This window comes from Hypomesus transpacificus, chromosome 9 (genome assembly GCF_021917145.1).
Source record: "Hypomesus transpacificus isolate Combined female chromosome 9, fHypTra1, whole genome shotgun sequence".
Classification (NCBI taxonomy): domain Eukaryota; kingdom Metazoa; phylum Chordata; class Actinopteri; order Osmeriformes; family Osmeridae; genus Hypomesus; species Hypomesus transpacificus.
Genome location: NC_061068.1, coordinates 2,232,230 through 2,256,301, shown reverse-complemented (window position 1 = coordinate 2,256,301; position 24,072 = coordinate 2,232,230). Strand labels below are relative to the sequence as shown.

Here is a 24,072-nt window from a genome sequence, read left to right as displayed (position 1 = left end):
GCAACAAAAATGAAAATACTCAAAAAATAAGATTGAAATTACATAAGATATGACTGCACTCCAGTGTTCCCTCTATTGCAGGTGATGGTGTCAACACCATCTTATGGTCTTAACAAAACTGGACACAATTTTGCACTTGAAAGAAAACCCACACTGATTGCATGTTTTTTAAACTGTTTGAGATGGTTACAGAAACCCTTTCACGTGACCCTCATGTCTATGCTAACTCACATCGGAAAGTTCATAAACTTTTACAGAGGAGTGAAAGCATGGATTTAAGGAATTGGTCAAATAAGTGAATAGACAACCTGCAAAATGTACATTCTCCATCTTAGGACGTATTGATCCTCTTATACTAGTCAGATTTGTACACTTATTCACAGATTTGGATTTGTTGGATTCTGGAATCATCCTGCAAGTCTTTATGTCACTAAGGGGTGACATTCAAAACTGTGTGCTGGGGGAGGGTATATAAAGTATATTATTCTGTATAGAAATGGCCAGTATAATTGGTGCACATGATCATTCATTTTGTGAACACAGCCATATATATATTATATACTGTATCTTTAAATATTCTAGACAATGGCAATAAAGAAAACACTGCTCGGTTCTACTGAGCAAGCCTAAGTTAGGTAAGAAAAGAGCGGAGGGTATTTCAACGAATGTTCTTTCAAAAGGAGGTCAACTCTCAAGAAAGATCCAAACTAGAAAATAAATCATAAATAACTGTTCCAAGCAGGGAGCTGGATAGGGTTAGGGTCTAACCCTAGGATCTTTTGAGGGTTTAAAAAAACAAGATTGGAGTACCGTTCTTTACTAAGGTACTTTGTGTAGAACGTTGCGCTGTCTTAGAACGTTGTGCTGTCTTAGAACTTTGTGCTGTCTTAGAACTTTGTGCTGTCTTAGAAAGTGAAAAAACACATCAGAAAACAAAGTAGATCAAACACGTGTCCAGGCTCCCAGCAGAGCAGAAAGATGCTGTGGTCCCTTCCACCCTGACATGAACACCAACAGGCACTTGAATGTCATGGTTTCTCTGGTTTGGTTTGTCTTGTTTGTGTAAAAGTCCAGTAAGTTGATTGATTGCCTCACGCAGCTTTAAGCAGGAGGGGCGTGTCTAGAGGTGGCTCCTCTCATTCAAGACTCCATCTCGTCCGTGTCATACACCTGCGGCTCGAAGCTGATCACTTCCTCGTAGGTCAACCCTGACAGAGGGAGAGAGGTCAGCATCATAAACAAGCCTCTGGAGTCCTGTCTTCCTACATCCCTCTCTTCCCAACCCTCCCGTCTCTTACTTTTCCACTCCTCTATCTCCAGCTCGCGGCTTTCAAAGCTCTGGTCGTAGGGCTCGGCTTCGGGCTCGTCGTCCGGGTCATGGTACTGGGAGAAGTAGGGGTGGGCCAGAGCTTCGGCCGCTGTGATCCTCTTGTCAGTGTCCAGAACCAGCATCTTCTCCAGCAGGTCCACCGCTGGGGTGGACGGTTGAAACAGAAAGAATGGAGAGAGAGAGGACAAAATACAATTAATGACAGTAATGAGGAGGGGGAGCCAAAGAGCTGCTTAAACATAATCAGACTTATTGATTACCTAGTGGTTAAACATGATCAGACTCTTATTGATTACCTAGCGGGTTGGCACCAATGAACACATCAGCAAAGTTTCTCTTGGGCATTTGTGGAAGGGAGTTAATGTAGTTTCTGGCCTGTTAAAAAGAGGTTGCAGCATGTAATATTACTACTGTAAGAACACATACTAACATTTATAACATTGCTCCTGTATGAACATAAACTACCATTGATTGATGTTGCTCCTGTATTGTGCAATATATTCTGCACTATATTCTGCAATATATTCTGCACACTATAAAAATATAGTCTGTTTGTCTTTTCCTATGATAAAAAACTGTCTGCCAACTTGAGGGGGGCCGGAAGTGTGTTCTGGTTGGCAGGGGGACAGGAAGGGTGTTCTGGTTGGCAGGGGGACAGGAAGGGTGTTCTGGTTGGCAGGGGGACAGGAAGAGTATTCTGGTTGGCAGGGGGACAGGAAGGGTGTTCTGGTTGGCAGGGGGACAGGAAGGGTGTTCTGGTTGGCAGGGGGACAGGAAGGGTGTTCTGGTTGGCAGGGGGACAGGAAGGGTGTTCTGGTTGGCAGGGGGACAGGAAGGGTGTTCTGGTTGGCAGGGGGACAGGAAGGGTGTTCTGGTTGGCAGGTGTGTCTGCAGCCGGGGCAGCTGGGAAGGAGGAGGCTCACCTCGTGGCTGGGCATCCTGCTGATGAGGGAGGCCGGAGGCGTGCCGGTCAGACGCATGATCTGCTGCAGCTGGTTTATATCTTAGCTTCCGGGTCAAGGGAGGTCATAACATTGAGGTCAAAGTGTCTCTAAACAGCAGCACAGAGCAGGAGGAGGAGGAGGAGGGATCTACTTGTTATTTGTGTCTATTTATGTGTTGCAGTTTGTTTACAACTGGTGTGTGTTTAATTTCCGTATCATGTTGGTTCATGTTTGGTCTGTGCGTGTGCTCCTGCACCAAGTTTGTTTATGTCTGGAGTGTCTGTGAGGCCGAAAGAGGGAAGACCAACAGTAAGCAGGGAAGGAAACTGCAGGAGAGACCACAGGGTACCATTGACCCCCACACTCACACACTCACCCTCACTCTCTAACTCTTTCACTCTACCACTCTCTCACTCTACCACTCTCTCACTCTACCAATCTCTCACTCTACCACTCTCTCACTCTACCACTCTCTCACTCTACCACTCTCTCACTCTACCAATCTCTCACTCTACCAATCTCTCACTCTACTACTCTCTCACTCTACTACTCTCTCACTCTACCACTCTCTCACTCTACCACTCTCTCACTCTACCACTTTCACACTCTACCACTCTCTCACTCTCTCACTCACACAAACGTATGCCTGGAGTTTTAGTAGAGGAAGTGATACCCCCCCAAAAAAGTATATTAAAGTATACTATAAGTGTACTAAAATATGGATAGTACACGTTTAGTTCACTTTTGATACACTTTTAAGAAGTATACTTGTAAAATAGTTCATATACTTTGACGCACTTGTTCCGGGAGTACAACAGCACTTAAGAATGCTTGGCTGGACTTGTTAGTCAGTTTCCTCCAGGATCACAATGACTCTTATTGAGTGACTTGTTGCTCTTTTAGGTTAGATATAACGAAGTTAAGTCTTGTACTCGCTGTGAAATATTTTACTGTTGATTGTTCTTCTACAGGTAGAGTCCTGCACTTTTGTGGTTCATGTTGTTTAATTTGTAACTTGTATAACTGCATGCTCTTATGGGTCTTCCCTTTGGCACTTGTTTAGCTTTTCACAATGTATGCTTCATGTTTTGGCTACTTGCAATGTTTGGGACTATCTCGTTGTTATGATCAGTGACCTATGCTCTTTTGTAAGCTCTCTCTTGGAAGTCGCTTTGGATAAAAGCGTCTGCTAAATGAATAAATGTAAATGTAAATGTAAGTATGCTTTGAAAATAGTTCACTTTTGATATACTATACTTAGAAAATAGTTCACTTTTGATATACTTTTAAGAACTATACTTAGAAACAGAAAATGGTATACATTTCTTCTGGAGTAGGATGTACGTTTTCTATTATCATACAGCAAAAGCAGTCAAAATACTTTTAAAGTACATTACAGGTTACATTTTTTAAATCCATCTTGTATATTCTAATTATTCATGTCTAGGAAAATCTAATATGCATTGCACATTGAATCTTTTTTGGTACTGAAGCTGTAACCTTAATTACTGCCAAAACATTTTGAGGCCCTATACTCTTACACTAATAATGATCAATTGGAGTATTAACGGAAAAAAACGAAAAAGCTACTTGAGAAAGAAGCAGACAGAAGGGTTGCATTATGCCCATTATTGAAGGTTATACTGTCAAACTGACTGAAGAACGAAATAACAACGTGATAAAATGAAGATAGCGTGGCACATTGGTTGGTCAATTCCCATGATGCAAGGTGGTAAATTGTGTTAAAATTTGCTGCTAAATTTTCAGTTTGTACAAATGTAACTTCATGAATTTCGTTTTTTAAATGTGTCACACAGTTGCTTAGGATGTAGTGTTTTTTGGGAGGGTAATTGTCATTGTTGTGCTGGTTTACCATTATAACCATGAGTTAAATGACTGTTACGTTTGATCAGAATACCTAGATTTTTACGACATGAGTGCATACACTGTGATTAGCTTTTTTCAACTAATAATCTGCAGTGTCACTTGGCGAGGGCCCCCGTTCTCGTCAAGTGACGCAAGATCGGCGGCATTTGAGGGGCCCCCTAAACATTTAAATATATTAGTAAATTATAGTAAGTGGACATGTATTAAGTGTACTTCTTGAAGTAGGCTACTTACTTTAATTGAAAGTGCACTTGAAAGTATTCCAAAGTATACTTTGAGGTATTTTAGGAAGTATTTTATTTTAAGTTTTTATTGAATTCTAATTCCACTTAGTACTGCTAGTTTATGTACCCTTAGTATAGATAGTCCACTTATAGAACACACTAACTACACATTAACTCCTGCTTTGTCGCGGCAGGATGAATAAAGGATACGGTCGGTGCCGGGGAAGAGAGTCCGTCCTGTAAGCAGCTCTGCCATGATGCAGCCCACTGACCAGATATCCACTTCACACACACACACACAGGTTTAATCCTCTTTATAACCACTAGTCAGTTTAGAGTGTCTGCACTTCTGCGTAATACTGGATGTCTTCTCCCATTTGTGTTTAATGTTATCATGTTGTGTTGTGTGTGTTACCAATCACGTTGTGTGTGTATGTGTGTATTACCTATCATTATGTGTTGTGTGTGTGTATGAGTGTGTGCGTGTTACCTGTCATGTTTTGTATGTGTGTTACCTGTCATGTTGTGTACGTGTTTTACCTGTCATGTTGTGTGAGTGTGTTACCTGTCATGTTGTGTATGTGTGTTACCTGTCATGTTGTGTACGTGTTTTACCTGTCATGTTGTGTATGTGTGTTACCTGTCATGTTGTGTACGTGTTTTACCTGTCATGTTGTGTATGTGTGTTACCTGTCATGTTGTGTACGTGTTTTACCTGTCATGTTGTGTATGTGTGTTACCTGTCATGTTGTGTATGTGTGTTACCTGTCATGTTGTGTACGTGTGTTACCTGTCATGTTGTGTACGTGTGTTACCTGTCATGTTGTAGTGCATCCAGTTGAGCATGATCTCCGGGGCGCGGTACCACCGTGTGGCTACATAGCCAGTCATCTCGTCGTCTGTGTGTCGTGCCAAACCAAAGTCCAGGATCTGGGAGATTATGGTGTGTGTGTATGGTAATGCATGCAAGCGTGTAGGAAGAAGAAAAGATAAGCTGCTCTGGGCTACTCAGCATGTGTAGGTGGCCCATACAGCCCTTGTTTAAATATAATAAAACTAAACACATAACCCTACAGTCGTGTCTTTAGAGTTTTTATTAGTTTATGTAAGCTTTATTTAATCAGGCGCCTGTGATGGGTCATTTCAATATCCTTTCATTTTAGAAACACAGTTTTTTAAATGTAATCTTAATTACAAAATATATGTCATATTCTCCTTACCTTGAGTTCGCAGTCCTCGTTCACAGCCAGGTTACTGGGCTTGAGGTCCTGTGAGGAGACAGACACATCAGGAGCAGACACAGTACTGCATGGCCCTCTGACATCTGATAATGCAGCACGCAACAACTCAGACATAAACCAACTGAAGGGATATATGAACTGGTCAAATGTGATCTATACTGATATGTTAAACACTAATGTGTCTAACATACCGACCTTACCCTATGTATGATATCTGCCGAGTGAATGTACTGCAAAACAAAAACACAATTTGTAAGTCCATATTACCGTGATTTATTATGGTCACGGATATTTGAGAACGGGGGCCATAAATAATTTAATCTTTAATTCAATTACTGATTACAGTGTGCATACACATGGTAGTCATGCTGTTACCAAAGGACACACCTAGACATGCCCATTCTGAACCCCCCCCCTGACCTTTAACCCCCGCAGAATCTGGTAGATGAGGAACTGGACATGGTCGTCAGTCAGCTTCTGACACTTAACGATGTTGTTGAGGTCCGCCCCCATCAGGTGGGTCACCAGGTACCTGTCAGTCAAACACAACAGGACCAATCACACCCCTCCGTGGAGACGCAGATACACGCACGCGCTGACAGACGTCTAGACTGGTGAGGTGGGGTTTGTAGTTCTGCTTGCCAGGACTACAAAAGCAATGACATCATCAACAAAAACGTGTTGGATAGTTTCCTGGAAAGCCCAGAGATGTCGCAGAGTTTTTCCGGAACATTCTGGCGCTTTGAGAAGCCGAGCCGAGTCTGGCTCCTGGCCCCGAGGTCAGCTGCAGGAATCTGGTGTGTGCGTACATTGGAACCATCTGCAAACTGAACTAGTGACCCAATCAGTAGTGATCCAGTGATTTACCCTTTACTTGACAGACTCACAGGAAAGTCTCGAGTTATGTGGGTGTTGGTTATTCAGGCCTTGAGAAGCAGCCTTCCCTAACCAGCCCTCTGCCTCTAAGCCCCACCCACAGCATCTACAAAAAGGTCAAAGGTCATGATCGTAACCAGCTGAAGAGGGGACAGTGATCTTGCTTGTGTAAAACTGTTAGGGGCTTGAAGCCTCAGTACAGCAGACTTTATATGTGTGTGTGTATGTGTGTGTGTATGTAAGCCACATCAGGTCTCAAGGTCACTAATTGAGTGTTCAGCACACAGCAGACCCCGAGACACGGAAGAATGCTTGTTACCGTAGATACGGGGTATAGTGTTGCACACAAGGCTGCCCTGCATTTGCCTCTGTGACATCACTGCTCACATGACCTACACACTGGGGGGGAAACAGAAATAGACCCAGGGGACAGGGGAGAGAGAGAGAGGACAGGGGAGAGGGATGGACAGAAAGATAGAAGAGAGAAACAGAGGGAGAAAAATGGAAATTGAAGAAAGGCAGATAGAGAGAGCTACTCACACGTCATTAAACTCCTCTAGACAGGTGGCAGGGGTGAAGACATCCAGTAGACCAATCACCTGCAGAACAGAAAACACTGTTAACCCTTAAACCCGTACAGTCTTAAACTCTTAGACCCTTACAGTCTTAAACTCTTACACCTTTACAGTCTTCGACCCTTCCACTCTAACGCCATGGCTACACCAGCACCGCGTAGTCAGGGAGTCAGGTGGCTGAGCGGTTAGGGAATCAGGTTAGTAATCAGAATGTTGCCGGATCGATTCCCGGCTGTGCCAAATGACATTGTGTCCTTGGGCAAGGCACTTCACCCTACTTGCCTCGAGGGAATGTCCCTGTATTTACTGTAAGTCGCTTTGGATAAGAGTGTCTATTAAATTACTTAAATGTACAATGTTAATGTACACCAAGCGCGGAAATTCTGCCTTGCGGACGCGGAGTTGACTCAGCAGAGTTCTAATCCATTGTAAGCAATGAGAGTGGCTACACCAGGGGCCTCATGTATAAACGTTGCGTACGCACAAAAAGCTTGGGTACGCTGGTTCACGCACACTTTGTGATGTATAAAGATTTACTTGACGTGAGAATGTGCGGGCCGTCACGGAAACTTTTGAGCAGACTTGAGAATGTGCGGACTGGCCGTAAAGTCTTGTCTGGTTCTGTAACGTGGCAAATTCTAACTGAAAAGTGCCGAAACTCACCAAATATTACAGAATAAAGTTTCCACTACTATGTTTATGACGTTGACTATTCAAAAAACATAGAAATAAAAGTTTGATCATTAATGTGGATGATCACATCAAAATGCCAAAACCCAAAACGGAAAATGCTATATATTCTTCTGTTTAATCCGCCACTTAATAACTTCTGTTAAACTTGAGGGTGTCAAACAAACGACAAAATCACTCAGGAAATGCATGTCACGCTAACCCCATAGCTGCCACGCTGTTACGATGCGCCACCACTCGTTTCTTCATTTAAAGTTTTACATCTGACCATTTCTTATTAATTTCTGCCATGGTCCAGTTCACTGAACCCATAGCATTTATGGCCCTATAATAATTTTATTTGTAATGCACTTTACATTTAGCTCAATCTCAAAATGATACAGGTTAAAAACAAGAAAGGGCGCAAATAGTTTTCCACTCCGCCGACTTTCCTATGTCGATAATACCTGATGACAGGCCGCCAAACAGGACACATTTTTTCTCGCCTCCACACTCGGTTGTCAGAACTTTGATCTTACGGTCACCGTATTTCTTTTGAATAAACGCAGCGGAGTTTAACGTTCATTTTTGGTGCAGCGTTTATTTGAGGGCAGCGTTTGTTTGAAGAAATACGGTAGTTCAGACAAAGAAATTACCTCAGGAGCGCATTTACAGTCCTATTCATTTATGGGAGGAGGCAAGGCGGGGTCAGTGGCTCGTTCACGTGCGGTCAATCTCACGTTGATTGGGATTTATAGAGGAAAGGTGCTCAGGACCTGGCGTATGACCGGTTTTATACATGTGAACATTTCTGTGCGTAGGTACTTTTCGAATTTTGTCCGTACGCCATCTTCTGGTATGAAAGCTGCACAATCCTTTATACATGAGGCCCCAGATGCGGAAACTGATTTTCCGCGCCGACAATGTCCGCACGGAAAATTGAGAAATAGACTGGCTTTTCTGTTTTTGGGGGGGGGGGGGGGGGGGGGGGGGGGGGGGGGGGGGTTCGAGAGCTGTTTCCATGGAGATTTAACATTTCTAACGATTTCAACGTTGCTTTTCTCTTTGAAGATACGACAGGGATGGTAAGTAGATAGATTCAAGTGTTAAATAGTATGTAAGATAGTTGACAGTGTTTATAAAATATATATATAAACTAAATGTATGTAGCTAAATGTATATAAATAAACATTTAGTAGACGCTCTGGATAAGGGCGTCTGCTGAATGACTAAATGTAAAATAAATAAACAAAGACAGCAAAACTGATTCATCTACAACGCGTCCAGTGTAGCAGGCTTAATAAAATATCCGCTCCATGAACGTTTTATATCCGCACGGCAACATTTCCGTGCTTGGTTTAGCCGTAGCGTAACCCCTTAAACAGCCATCCATCCATCCATCATCTGCCGCTTTTCCGCTGTCTTTTCCACGGGGGCAGCAACCTAAGAAGGGAGGCCCAGACTTCCATCTCCCAGGCCACGTCCACTAGTTCTTCCTGGGGGACCCCGAGGCGTTCCCAGGCCAGCCTAGAGACATAGTCCCTCCAGCATGTCCTGGGTCTTTCCTGGAGACACTTCCCAGTGGGACGTGCCCAGAACACCTCACCAGGGAGGCATCCTTATCAGATGCCCGAGCCACCTCAACTGGCCCCTCTCGATGAGGAGGAGCAGCGTTTCTACTCTGAGCCCCTCCCAGATGACCGAGCTTATCACCCTCTCTCTAAGGGAGAGCCCGGACACCCTGCGGAGAAAACTCATTTTGGCCACTTGTATTGGCGATCTCGTTCTATCGGTCACTACCCACAGTTCGTGACCATAGGTGAGGTTGGGAACGTAGATCGACTGGTAAATAAAGAGCTTCGCCTTTCAACTCAGCTCTTTCTTCACCACGGCGGACCGATGCAGAGCCCACATCACTGCGGACGCCGCACCGATCCGCCTGTCGATCTCGCGCTCCATTTTTCCCTCACTCGTGAACAAGACCCTAAGAAACTTGAACTCCTCCGCTTGGGTCAAGATCTCCTCCCCGACCCGGAGATTGCACTCCACCCTTTTCCGATCGATAACCCTGGCCTCAGATTTGGAGGTGCTGATTTCCATCCCAGACGCTTCGCATTCGGTTGCAAACCTTCCAGTGAGAGCTGAAGGTCACGGCCTGATGAAGCCATCAGGACTACATCATCCTCAAGAAGCAGCGACCCGATCCTGAGGTCACCAATCCGGACCCCCTCAACGCCCTGGCTGCGCCTAGTAATTCTGTCCATATAAGTTATCAGAATCAGAAGGGATTTTATTCGCCATGAATGTTTGCACAAACAAGGAATTTACTTTGGCAGGGAGGTGCATACATTAAACATATAGGAATATTGAAACTTAAATATGTGGACTAACTATACAAAAGGAGCAAAGTCTAGCTAATACTCCAGTGGTCCGCCTGGTGGTCCCACCGCTCAAGACTGCCAGGTCCCAACACAAGCTCTTCTCCTGCCTGGCCTCCCAATGGTGGAACCAGCTCCCCACCTCCATCAGGGACACCGACTGTCTCCCCACCTTCAGGAAAAGGCTCAAGACACACTTGTTCCGGGAGTACAACGGCACTTAGGAATGCTTGGCTAGACCTGTTGCTAGTTTCCTCCAGGATCACAATGACTCTTATTGAGTGACTTGTTGCTCTTGTAGGTTAGTTATAACGAAGTTAAGTCTTGTACTCACTGTGAAATATTGCTCTTGTAGGTTAGTTATAACGAAGTTAAGTCTTGTACTCACTGTGAAATATTTACTATTGATTGTTCTTCCACAGGTACAGTCCTGCACTTTTTGTGGTTCATGTTGTTTAATTTTTAAACTTGTCACATTGCTCCTCTTGAATCCGAGGTTTGACAATCCGACGGACCCTCCTCTCCAGGACCCCTGAATAGACTTTCCCAGGGAGGCTGAGGAGTGTGATCCCCCTAAAGTTGTAGCACACCCTCTGGTCCCCCTTTTTAAAGATGGGAACCACCACCCTGGTCTGTCAGTCCAGGGGCACTGTCCCTGATATCCACGAGATGTTGCAGAGGGTAGCCCTTAAACAGCTACCCTCCAGGGCCAGGTTAATAAAATTGTGTAAACAAATGTTGTGTAAAAGTGGTATTTTGATCGATATTGTGAGTATATGAACCCAAGTCTGCACGCTTGGCCATGACTTCAGTGACCTTAGAGAACTACAACTTGTCTAACACACCACCGAGCGTGATGCACCGTGAACGAGAGCAGTGATTGGACAGTGTAAGTAAGTAAGTAAAGTTTATTTGTATAGCACCTTTCGCAGATAAAAATCACAAAGTGCTTCCCAACAAAATGCAATATAACACTACAAATTAAGAATACAGGAACATTTTAAGTAGAAAACATGACAAACTACCATACAAACCCCTCGACTAACTAAAAGCCTGCTTGAATAGCAAAGTCTTGAGTTGCTTTTTAAAAGCCTCGACAGAAGTTGCACACCGTATAAAGGGAGGCAAGGCATTCCACAACCTAGGGCCCACTGCTCGGAGTGATTGATCATCTCTAGTTTTAAAATGGGTACAGGGAACCACTAAAAGCTTCTGACCAAATGACCTCAGATTACGAGTGGGGGTATGAAGCTGTATCAAATCAGAAATGTAGGGAGGAACTTCTCCATGCAGGGCTCCGAAGACGAGGACCTGGATTTTAAATTGAATTCTATACTGGACTGGTAACCAGCGAAGTGATGCTAAAACAAGTGTAATGTGTGCTCTTTTGTTAATATGCGTTAAAAGCCTTGCAGCAGAGTTCTGAACGGCCTGGAGACGGTCAAGGTCCTTATTCAAACAGGTAAAAAAACTATTACAATAATCTAAACGATAGGAAATAAAAGTCATCCTCTCCTACTCTTTCTTCAATGCCGAATGAATCGATCTCTTTCTCTCCCTGACCCTGTATTTCTGCTTGAGCAGCACTGTTTAAAGCCTGAAAATATTTTAAACAATTTCTGCATATATGCAGGTAGCAACGCAAGTGCTAAATGACTATTTAGCTGACTGGCTCCATGACGGAGGGGAAGAACGGCGTATATATGCGTTGTTGCTAACGTGTGCTGAAGTTGTGACTGTGTGTGTGAGAGACGCACGAGTGACAGAAAGACGGAGAGCAGGGAAAGGAAATGCAGCTGAACTAATACGCTGCGTGTTTTAAATTGTGTTAAAAAAATCTAATAATATTGACACACATTATGTGGCGGCCAGTGTTGATTCTGTGGCGCACCGCCACAAATTAGTCTATGTGTTGGAAACACTGAAGTGGGTGGAGGTGCAGAGCAGAGCTGCCCCCCCCCCCCCCCCCCAACAAGAGTGACTGAGGTAGGTGGGTATCATAACAACAAAGAGGAGACCGCCCACACAGGGAAAAGGGCTGCAGCCATTGGTGGGCTCTGGCCAAGACAAACAGTGATTGGTTCGACAAGTGCTAACAAAAACCAAAAACCCAGGCAGTATCCTGGCAACAGTGAAGGGGACTAACATAGAGGGCAAAACAGCCAAGCACCGTCTTTGCACTGTCGCATTATTGTAGTTTTAACCGGAAAAAAAATTCATGTAAAAAGTAAGCTTCAGAAGACGTCCCTAGTAACTGTTAACAAACAGCAGGCTTTCTATACTATGACCACTCAAGGAGGTTTCTAGCAGAAGATTAGAGAAGACTGCTAAAATAAAACATCAAAGATAGTTGAGTGGCTCCACAGAACTACCACAGGCAGCCCAGCTTGTTCTCTGCAGTGCAGTGGTATGGACATTTACATGTCTCAACTCAACTTGCAGACCAGACATGACCGTTTGACCCACAATATTTCTCAACAGAGTTGAATCATTCAGTGGAACCTGATGCTATGTGTGCTAGGCTAGCTTAGCTGCCTTTCACTGTCCACCTCAACCTGCTTTATAGAGAATTAAATGCTGTGTTTGTTTTTCTATGCCAGTATTGCATAACAGCTGGTCTGTTGCAACTACTGTCTTTGAAATGCTAGGCAACAAAACAGAACTGGATTATAAGCCATAGAGAGCCCAGTTGTGAGTAACAGGAGGCAAGGTGTTACTTCCAGCTATGAGTCAGCAAGAGACAGGGATAGGGCTGTTGTGAGGCGGTAGGGAACACAGGAGGAAGGGTGTCGACTAACATGCCTCTGTTATGGAGACTTTCCAGTTGACCCCACCAGACACACCCACACATGCACAGGAACACACCAAAACATTCACACACACAACACATCCTACACCCCATGTATCTCTTGACCTCCGGCCTACACTGCACTAAAGAGAAACAAACATCTTCAGTTCCGGTTAGGAGAAGGCAATCAATAAAATTTCATAACGCACACCCACACCCTCCTTCCCAGAGTCCGTTGCACAAACACGCTCTTGACCTCGACTGGAAGAGTTGATCTAGAACCGAGTGCCAGAGAGAGAGAAAGTCAAGAAAGAAAATGCTTGGCCCTCTCTGACAGACTTTTCCTGACTGACAGCCAGAGTGTTGTCCTGCAGAGTGCAGAGGAGCCCTGGTGCCTGCAGGGTAGTTTTGATCTTGCTCTGCTGGGAAAACCCCTTGCCTTCCAGTTGTGCTGTATCCTTGCTGCTCAGTCATAGCCAGGTGTGAAGTTACACTATTCTCTCCCTGCACAGCCTGGGCTCTCTCATGCAGCGGAATCTTGTCTTCATGACCTTCAAATATGGGGTCAAGTTCATTTTTAACAGTTCCCTGTTCCTGTGAAATGTGTCTAAATATTAATCACTAATAAAGGGATTAATGTTACAGGAGGGCCTGATAAGAGAGGCTAGATAGAGTAGTTAGATACACAAGAGGGGGTGGGGTTAGGAGGGGGACTCACATTCTCGTGCTTCATGTGTTTCAGCAGCCTCAGCTCTCTGTAGGTCCTCTTGGCGTGGATGATGGACTGGAACGGCCGGGACAGCTTCTTCACGGCGATCTTGAGACCAGTCTTGGTGTCGTACGACGAGCTGAGGAAACAAAACCATGACGAGCAGTGAGGCACAGATACGACAAGGTGTCTCACCCCACCTACTCCTAGTCCCACCTCACCTCACCCCTAGTCCCACCCCACCCCTAGCCCCACCTCACCTCACCCCTAGCCCCACCTCACCCCTAGTCCTACCTCACCTCACCCCTAGTCCCACCGCACCTACTACTAGTCCCACTTCACCTCACCCCTAGTACCACCTCACCCCTAGTCCCACCCCACCTACTCCTAGTCCCACCTCACCTCACCCCTAGCCCCACCTCACTTCACCCCTAGTCCCACCTCACCCCACCCCTAGTCCCACCTCACCTCACCCCTAGTCCCACCTCACCTCACCCCTAGTCCCACCTCACCTAACCCCTAGACCCACCTCACCCCATCGCTATTCCTAGTCCCACCTCACCCCATCGCTATTCCTAGTCCCACCTCATCCCATTGCTATTCATAGTCCCACCTCACCCTTAGTCCCACCTCACCCCTACTCCCTCTATCATCTCAGTGATCAAGTGTCACATCTCATACATCAGACTGTCCCTCTATCGCCTCATTTCATCCAAAATGTAACTGCATTCCCACAGTCCCGAGAGGAGCTGTGTCTGTTATTATGTACATTCAGCTCACAGGACAGTAGCGCCATTGTTTAGCGCTCAAACAGCTAACTCTCAATGAAAATAGTAACTGTATGAACCTGTTATGCAAACCTAATTACAATGACAGCTCACTTTCAACATTGTGCTAAACCATAAGCAGACCGGGTTGGCGTTGGGTTAGGGCAAGAATGTGGTGGATTAGCCTTCGTTTTTTGTATTCAAACACGACTGAGGGTTGTCTATTGTTCTCTCTCTGGTAGAGCTGCTGCATGGTAGAGCTGCTGTATGGTAGAGCTGCTGTCTGGTAGAGCTCCTGCGTGCTAGAGCTGCTGTCTGGTAGAGCTGCTGTCTGGTATAGCTGCTGCATGGTAGAGCTGCTGTATGGTAGAGCTGCTGTCTGGAAGAGCTGCTGTCTGGTAGAGCTGCTGCCTGGTAGAGCTGCTGCCTGGTATAGCTGCTGCCTGGTAGAGCTGCTGCATGGTAGAGCTGCTGCCTGGTATAGCTGCTGCCTGGTAGAGCAGCTGCCTGGTAGAGCAGCTGCTGCCTGGTAGAGCAGCTGTATGGTAGAGCTGCTGTATGGTAGAGCTGCTGTATGGTAGAGCTGCTATATGGTAGAGCTGCTGCCTGGTAGAGCAGCCTGTTTGGGCTAAGGTTTTCACTTACTGCAGGGAATCTTCCAATACCAAAGCCATGAGTGTGTGTGTGCGTGCATGTGAGTACCCTGTGGAGTTCCTGGAGAAAGCCCCCTCCATTCCACACCCATCCCAGGAAGGGCTGACAGGACGGAGCCTTCAGCACCATGCAGCAGTTGAAGGAGAGGGGCTTTCCTCTGAAGGGACACAGGGCTTTCTGCTCAGTGTTGCTTTGGCTGCAGCCTAACTAGGAAGCTCACACAAGGTGTAACTTCTTACTTAGGTTTCAGCCCACACAAAAAATGGCCAGAACTCTTTCAATCTTTCTGGAAATTGGGTCCATAAAACATCAACATTAAAATATTCACATCCCTTCCAGGTCCTGCTGCCCCACTGAAGCCCCGCCCACCCAATGATGTTTGAGAGCAACAACAACGGCCTTTCCTACTCTGTTGCCAAGGCAACAGGAGCTGGCGTAGCGCGATGTCTGACGAATCCCTTTTCCAGGAAGTCGTAAGTAGGCCAGTGTTGTAGCAGTCTGGGTAGTGCTACTTTTCAGTGCTCAGCAGACACGCTTGCACAAACGCTAGGATTGTGTGTCTGCTAGCTTGCAGTTGTGGATATATTTACCTCCTGATGGAACTTGGCGTGCCCAGACAAAGACAAACGTTGTCCAACAGGACAACGGTAGGTTTGGTTCGCTAGCAGGAACAAGCCGGGGCAGAGGAGGCTAACTTCCAGACGATTATGTTTAATGTTCATCCATACAGCAGCACTATGCTAGCTGTTCATCCATACAGCAGTACTATGCTAGGTGTTCATCCATACAACTGAATCGCACCTGTCATGTATTTATTGTACGTGTGCACGGCATGTGCAAGTTTGACTCACTGTGTGAATCAGGGAGAACCAGTTTATCACCCACACAGATCCCCATCTCTATAATCCAGAATCAGAATCAAATGTAAACGCCAAGTAAGCATGGGTATGTTGTTCTGGGTACAGACCTCTCAGGGGTTAGGGGAAGCTCACAGGAAATTTATTGAGATTACAGATTTTCCTTTCTCATTTTTTTACTTTCTGAAATTTTAAGAGCATTTCTGTTTGTAACTTAAGAAAAACCTCTGAGATAGCCATACAGTGCAGGAGAGACAAGCGAACAGATGGTACACAGGGTACACAGGGTTATGGTAACCCTAACCCTTCCCTAGTGTCACTTCACCACACATCCCACTTAAAATAAAAAGCCCAATTTGTGGGAAAAGTTTCTAAATCTATTGGTTGGCCAAAAAAAGTTGAATTACATTGGGTGAAGCAAGTCTTTCAAATAAGATATAAAGCAGTTTAGTTTATCAGACTGTACAGTTGTGAACGCAGGTGGCTGAATGGGAGACGAAGGATGGCTTTCAGATTTCAGAAAGTAATTTGTTTATGTAAACAGCTGATATGCTGATTTTTATTTGTATCTGTTGTTTTAGCTTAACTTTTAACTTCATTTGAACTGTCTACATGCCCTTGTTTGTTGTAATTCATGCCTATTCTGTGTACAGTAAGAGTTCATGCCTATTCTGTGTACAGTGAGAGTTCATGCCTATTCTGTGTACAGTGAGAGTTCATGCCTATTCTGTGTACAGTGAGAGTGTAAACCAGAGCTATATTCCGTATGTAATAAAGCTGATTCTGATTCTCTTCTTCATTCTCTAACTCAGTAAATGAATACAGTGCTAAACCTTCCTTCACATATCACATATTCAAACAGGGTACATATTGCATATAAAAACCCAATAACTTTGGGAACAAAATGGCCAAATATGCAGACCGTTAACTGATTGTAAACGTCTGTAAACAAGAGCAGCATGTCCTTTCTGGGACAAGTTATTGTTCCAGAAAAGACATGTTCTCTGTGTGTGTGTGTCAGCATTGGATGGACACAGTATTATCAAATAATGAACACGCAAAAAGGTGGCACGGGGAATGTATACTAAGGGTGCTTTCACACCTGACATGTTTGATCCGTTTCAATCGGACCACGGTCCGTTTTCTCTGAAAGTCCGGTTCGTTTGGATAGGTGAGAACACGCATTCGAACTCTGGTGCGGACAAAAACAACCGAACCATGGTCCCCTAAAAAGACGGGACTCGGTCCGGTTCCAAGTGAACCATGATTCGGTTCGCTTTAGGTGTGAACGTAATCGGACATATTATTGACCTATTCCAGGAAGCAAACCAAAATGTAGTGCATTGTGGGTTGAAAAAGCATGTTGACATTTGACAGAGACAGCCGTGCCACTCATTAGCAGCAAAATTAGTTGAGGGAAAACGTGAGGAACTGATTAAGTGAAAGCTCTTCTGCAAATATGGGCTGATGATCATATTGCAGAGATACTTGTGGAGACACATAAGAATAGCAAGGTATTTAAATTATTTAGTGATATAGGCCAACTGAAATAAAGGGTTATTTTTGCACAGTGGACTAATGTCGTGTGAAGGTTAAAAAACGTAGGCAGCAATACATAAAAGTGTGTGATATTCTATGGATAAGTGGTAGCTCGTCGGACGAAAAAAAAATATTCCCATGGTTTGATGACCTGGATATAATCTTGAGAAAAGACCAACGAGCAACCCAAAAAACGTGGTCATAACAATACTTAATAATAATACAAGATAGTATTGCAATCTCAATATACTGCTGTTGCTCCATTGTTGTTTCGTGACAAGGAAGTGATTTTCCCTAAATCATTTTCTGTCCAAAAGATTAACAACCTGTGTGACCGCGTGTCATTGTTTTTAACAAACTTCAGACTGAAATAAGTTTACATGCACCTTATTGCATAACACACTCTTACCAGCTTGCTATCAGTCAACTATATTTAACTTATAATCAGCCCTAGTGGCTCTGACTAGAATGATATTGGAGAAGGATTGAGGGGAATGCCAGAATTTTTCGGCCATAATTGTAGGGTAGGTAAAATTCAACTAGGGTAAAACTAGGGTTAGCTTGAGAGTCCAGCATGTTCTGGGTCAGCTTTGTGTGAACACGCTACCTGACATCCAGATCAAGGTGGGACATACCACTCATAGACAAACAGGGTGTTTCCTTATGAGGGATAGTGCCTTTGAGGAACAGGTTGAAAACATAAATGGGGCTTAACATTCTTCAAGCGGTTCAAGTTCAAATGTAACCCCCGGGGAAGGAGGACCGAAGCGTGAGGAACACAGCACGCCTGTCTTCCTGGCCAGCTGGAGACATACTGAAACACATTTAACCGCAGCCAAGTCACACTGGACTTGGTACAGAAAAAGCTAGTGGGCTATTTATGGAACGGGCTAATTCCACCTTCCTTTACTGCTGTGTAATCTTGGTGCTAGGGGATGTTTGGTTCATTCCTGTAATGCCAAGTTGCGGAATCTTGTTTGAATTATTCTTTTCACATTACCTGCAAAGTACAGTTACATCAAATAGCTCTCTTTCAAAAGTGGCCAAGTAGGAACATTTTAGTAGCTGAATGATGAAACAGAAGCTGAATGATGAACCAGAAGCAGGTGGACTATATCTTTTTAGTTGACCATGAACATGGTTTATAGAAAGACTGCACACACTCACTCAGCACTGAGTATAAGAGCAGAAAATAACCCCTTTCACAGGAGGTGGGTTATAAATTATCATTGAATTGAAATGACTTTTTGTCCCAAAAAAAGACCTTGGTGCATTATGACTAACAGAGTCACGGTTGAGGAGAGACCTAATCCCGGGACTGTGACTCATCCAGACAACAGGAGGAGGGTGACATCATTCTGGACTCATCGCTATCATGCCTCTATACGTTCACCGTGGATGGGCCTGTTTTCTGGCAAACACGTGACTTTGTCTCACTGTATTGCTGCTGGCAAATGCATGTTTCAACGTGCGGTAGCCGACATGTCAACAATAAACAGAACATTGTGACAGCAAGTTATTTCTCTATACCAATGCTTAATTTACCTTGCGTTCACTTCCACATTAAATCGTCTACAATGTACCGTTGACATGCATCGCGTTGACATGACGCAATACTATCAGAAAAAAATACCAAACGTATTCCACTAGCCTCTATAACTCTGGTAACCTTGACATAACCCACGCACTGGATTTCATGAACTGACAGTTGTGGCAATATTTCAGGCATGCAGTATATTTCTTGTAAGCAATTCTTATCTTGATTCTATATAACAAAATACATTCTTGTAGTTTTCGTTTGCAAATGTGATTGACAAATCGTTGTATACACAAACAGTAAGTTCTTGCGCATGGCATGAGCTATTGCTCGTGCTTCGTTTACAGGATGTGTGGCGAGAACCCCATGAAAACAGAAAATGTTGCTTTCTGCACAATAACAAAGATAATCCCCGCCGAAACTATCCGAACGACGCCGAGCGCTGCGTGACAGATACGGCTGCGCGAGATGATAGCATCGTTTAAAACTTTACAATGTACACAGTAAATAAAAGTATTCCCAAATTGAAACCATTGCCGAGCTTTGCCACATCCATGCACGTAGGATACTAGTCCACCGTGAGAACGTTTGGGCGTTATCAAAAACGTCAAACTATAACAATGGTTGTGCAATAAGTTAACCAGCAGTATTTACCATACAGATCCGTAAGCACCGGAACCAACCGGAGACAGGTTCTCGTACCGCACCGGGACCTCCCATATCGTTTTGTTGACCTCCTGTCGATAAAAAGTGGGTCTTTCCATCTGCGACATTCCTGCAGAAAGACCAGTCCCGCATAGAAAAACAAACCAGCCGAAACTTCTGATCTCTTCAGCGTGGTGATGCCCCTTTAGAAACTAAAAAACGATACAACCAAACTCCAATACTATAGTTACTCAAATACGTAGATGTGGTTTTGCACATCCATGCTAATTTTGGTCATGCTAATCTTAATTGTTGCACGTTGTCTATGATGTGCATTTAGAGTAAATATCTCTAGACAGGCGGTCAACTGCTGTAGATTTTCCCGACGTTCATGGAGACATATCTTGTTTGTTCTGACTGGAGGAAACATGGACAGACGTTTTACGTCACGCACCAAGCGCGCTCCCGACTCCTACGTCTCGCGTGAAGTGACCCTAGTTTCCTTTCCTAGTATTTCCTCCGGGAAATACTTAGTGGGAATTCCCAGGTCTTTTACTGAGATGCATCATACAAAGATTAGGGTTAACATAAATTAATCTGATTTGACATAGCCGAGGTATTCAAGTTAACCAGGACATTTGGTTTCAAGTTAACCAGGATAATCCATTCCATAACAAATGTTTCTGTTATAGAAATAATCAAATACAAACAAGATTGGTCATGTAGTTGGTCTATAGAGATTTAGAATGTATGCATCCTTTAGTTAACCAAACTACACAGAATTGTGAAATGCACTGTTTTTTTGGCTATTTATTGAAAATTCCAATTGGTCAACAACAGATAAAACTGTAACAATTTATGTTTATACAAAAATAAAGGTAAAAGCTATCGAAATTCATGGTGGATCAGTCAAGCAACCAACCAAGGAGTTTGATTATTTTCAAAGTTGCTTTGAGGCTCTGCCACAAAATGTAAATATTTCTTCCTTCTATACCCTTTCAAAGTTATAGTTTACAGAAATCCCGCCTCCACAAGTATATTAATAAATCAACTTCATACAGTCATACAGTTTATTTACTTTCATTCATAAGACAGGCTTCTCTAAATGTAACAACAATGTACAGCTCCGTTGTTATAAATGGTCTTGAATGGTCATTAAACCTTTGAATCTAAACAACAAGGGCAACATTTGTTATATGGTTTGATATACAAGGCCAGATTGGTTAGTTAAACCAATTTTTGAGAGGATGAAACATTTAATACAAAACTGACTTTATGCAGCAACTTATCACAAGAAATTTAGAAATTGTTAATAGTAACAACAGGTACATATATTAACTTGGCTCTTTATTTTATTTCTCTCTACTAAGGAAGATTATCAGGACATAGAATAGGGTATTCAAACAAAACAACTCACACTTGGCTTGCAAGATGTGGTGTAATTCTCTCTGTTGTGCCATGAAAGAAACGTATGTAGAACATCTGGTCCGCGTACACAGCGTCTCTATAGTAAATAAACATGAAGGAGCTCCCCCATCTGCATCCTGTACCTGAACATTCTTCAGCAAGTCTCATATCTGGACAGTATTATTCATAGATGAGGGGGACGATACAAATTTAACAGACAATAATGACAAATTAACCCACCACCGAAGAGCCCTACCCAGACTGGCTCAAAACATCTCAAATGTGATGAGGTATGTTTGATTTAGCTCCCGCAGCACATAATATCCCAAAAGAAGTGCACAGGCTTCTGAGCTGGAGCATTAGGGGAGCTGATTCAAACACACTTAAACCATTTCAGCAGTATTTCAACCCCGGTCTGGTTTTCCTCCCCTCCATCATAACTGTGCAGCTCGTCTGAATCCACTGACATGGTGTGGTCTGCAGAGACGTTAGGTGCGAGGTGAGGGGTAGAATGATTCACACACCAGAAGGGGGCAGTATTTGCTTGTGTTTCAGAAAGGGTCTTTGAGGGTTACTGCATACATTGTCCAAACGATGTCTCTTAAGGTTTAGCAGTCAAGCCCAGTTCAGGCCAGTCCTACACCCTCCCAGCCAGTAAACTTGTCACTTTAAAAAGACCAGGTAGAAGGCCATGGACATGCAGGACACCGCTACGGCAATGTGGAGCCTGGTTCCAATCACCGCGGCTGGGAAAGAGGAAGGCAACAGGAACAGAAAATAGCACTGAGTAAATAACTGTAAAGTATAAAACAATAATATTAATCATATCATTCTTTAATTACGCAAAGCATTGGACAGAAATTTTGAATTTTGTCTCTACATTCCGAGTCACATGCAAGAAGAAATCCACACCCTGGGATCCAGACAGTGCTCTGTAGCGTACCTTTATAAAACACTCCCCACAGTCCTCTCTTCTCTGACAGCAGCCAGCTGTTGAGACGGGGAACTTTCTTGAGGTATGCACACGTGCAGATGAAGAGCAGCCCGAACACCAGGATGCCATCAAAAGAGTACACTAGGGAGAGAGGAATGTCTCACTGGTTATCCTACACTTCCTAGACTGGCTTATAGTTTCGCTGACAATAAGAGGATACCATGTCTTAACTTGAAAAGATGCTGCAATAGAAACAACTTAGTCTACATACACAAATGTTAACTTGTTATGGTAGGCATTTGACGTTATGTTTCCATGGACTCATTTGTGCCCCCTGACCACTGACTGAAGTAGCTCTGCAAGAATTCAACAATGCAAGTTATACAGGTTTGACAACTCGTGTGTCTACACACCTGTGTGCTATTAATAGCTGAACTGCATAAAATAAATATTTTTGAAGTAACGTTGCACAACCATCTATTTAGACTAACCTAACAGTATAACTACCAACCATGTATGAGATTCAATAATTCATAATAACGTACAGAGTACAAAACTGATGTAATGGCAACCTAGCTACGGCAGCGATCGAAAGTTCACCATCAGTAAAAAGCCTGCCATGACTGAAATTGAGTTCATATTTAACTTGCTAGCAGAGAAACAAAGCAGTCAGCAAGAGAACCAGCCATGGATATCCTGAACTGCAAACTTCGCTGACTTGTGTATAGGAATGACGAAAATAAAACATGCTTTTACACTATTAGATAGAAGTGGTTAGCTAGAAAGCAACCGCAGCCATTTGTACAGTACAAACCCTGTTAGCCTAACTAGCAGAATCTAGAACGGCCTGCTCTTGCCTTCATGCAACGAAAGACAATGATCAGTTTGAAACAAAGGGAAAGGAGGGTGTATTGATACAATATAATTAATGTCAACTTAATCGGTAGGGTGACTATGTAGCTAACTAGCCAGGTTTACTGACTACAATAGCTAGTGTCTGTATGGGCCACGTCTACAGATATATGTCGGGCAATGTAGCTAACCCTAGCTAACATTGCATAACGAATACGATCATACTGCTAAATGAGCTCCAAATTTTGCAAACCCACCATTTGTCATGATCGCAGATTGCTGTATACGAGCCTATGTTGAATTGTCAGTTATGTTTAATCATCCATGTTGTTGTCAAACGTGTCCTCCTTCGACAGTACAGTAGAAGGCAAAGCCAGCCTCAATAAAAGCATATAATTTCCTGTTGATTTCGTCAGACCTATTCAAAATAAAGGTCCCAATACAAAATGTACCATAGTTAAAAGTCTTACTTAAAAGGATGGGTGGAGTAAATTACATGTTGTTTTTTCCAACCCATTTTTTGTGTTGATGTCAGATTTGACAATAACAGAAAATTGCATTCATGCTGCTTAGAATAATTATATTTTAAAGACGATCGAGGTGGTTACATTTCTTTCAAAAATTGATGGTAGTTTTTTCTATTTAAAATGATTATTATTAGTGATGGCGTAAGGACCAAGGATATCGCAACTCAAATAAAAAACATATTAATTATAGAAATTAGTCTTGATCTGAACATTAAATTCACACGTTCTGGCATGGCTCACACCAGACTCTTATTTTGAAGGCAACTTCGTTAAACCGGAAATGCGATTGAAGATAATCGAGTGGGTACTTCACGCAATGAACAGCAAGGAGAAGCAAACTATTATCAGAGAATGTCTAATATAGAGAGAACTGCCACTCACGGGAAACTTCTGGGTTCTGCACTGGTTGCAGTTCCACTCTAATTCCACTTCGAGTGCAGAATAAATGGAGGTCTATGGAGCTATACCCCTAAAAATCCACTTTTCTCAGGATATATTTTTTATTCTAGTACTGAATAGTAGTGAATTTTGAATTCGAAAGGGGCGGCAAAACAAATACACACTGCTGGGTGTAAGATTTTTTTGAAGTCGCCTTTCTGTTCTGAAAAGCCTTTTAAAATGTCATTGACGTCATACACATCGTACGACCAGAGATATTGTTTTACGGCAAGCTCTGGTCACTTCCTTTTTTCTCTCGAGCTATCAACAACACAGCTGACCAGGGGCCTGTAC

General features: G+C 43.5%; 2 protein-coding genes across 2 annotated transcripts; both read right to left on the bottom strand.

Moving 5' to 3' along the window:
• Window positions 1-248: 248 nt before the first annotated feature.
• On the bottom strand, window positions 249-20,059 carry mapk14b (mitogen-activated protein kinase 14b). The gene is made up of 12 exons (XM_047025041.1): window positions 19,630-20,059; window positions 13,631-13,760; window positions 7,043-7,101; window positions 6,047-6,158; window positions 5,827-5,856; window positions 5,606-5,653; window positions 5,201-5,315; window positions 4,596-4,667; window positions 2,254-2,333; window positions 1,627-1,705; window positions 1,299-1,472; window positions 249-1,208 (listed from the first exon to the last, which is right to left on the bottom strand). The coding sequence occupies exons 1-12, from the start codon at window positions 19,746-19,748 to the stop codon at window positions 1,141-1,143; spliced, it is 1,086 nt and encodes a 361-aa protein (XP_046880997.1). The 5' UTR covers window positions 19,749-20,059; the 3' UTR covers window positions 249-1,140.
• A 617-nt stretch (window positions 20,060-20,676) lies between these two features.
• Window positions 20,677-23,216, bottom strand: tmem167b (transmembrane protein 167B). Its single transcript, XM_047026426.1, has 3 exons — window positions 23,071-23,216; window positions 21,971-22,102; window positions 20,677-21,773 (listed from the first exon to the last, which is right to left on the bottom strand). The coding sequence occupies exons 1-3, from the start codon at window positions 23,078-23,080 to the stop codon at window positions 21,691-21,693; spliced, it is 225 nt and encodes a 74-aa protein (XP_046882382.1). The 5' UTR covers window positions 23,081-23,216; the 3' UTR covers window positions 20,677-21,690.
• Window positions 23,217-24,072: the final 856 nt, after the last annotated feature.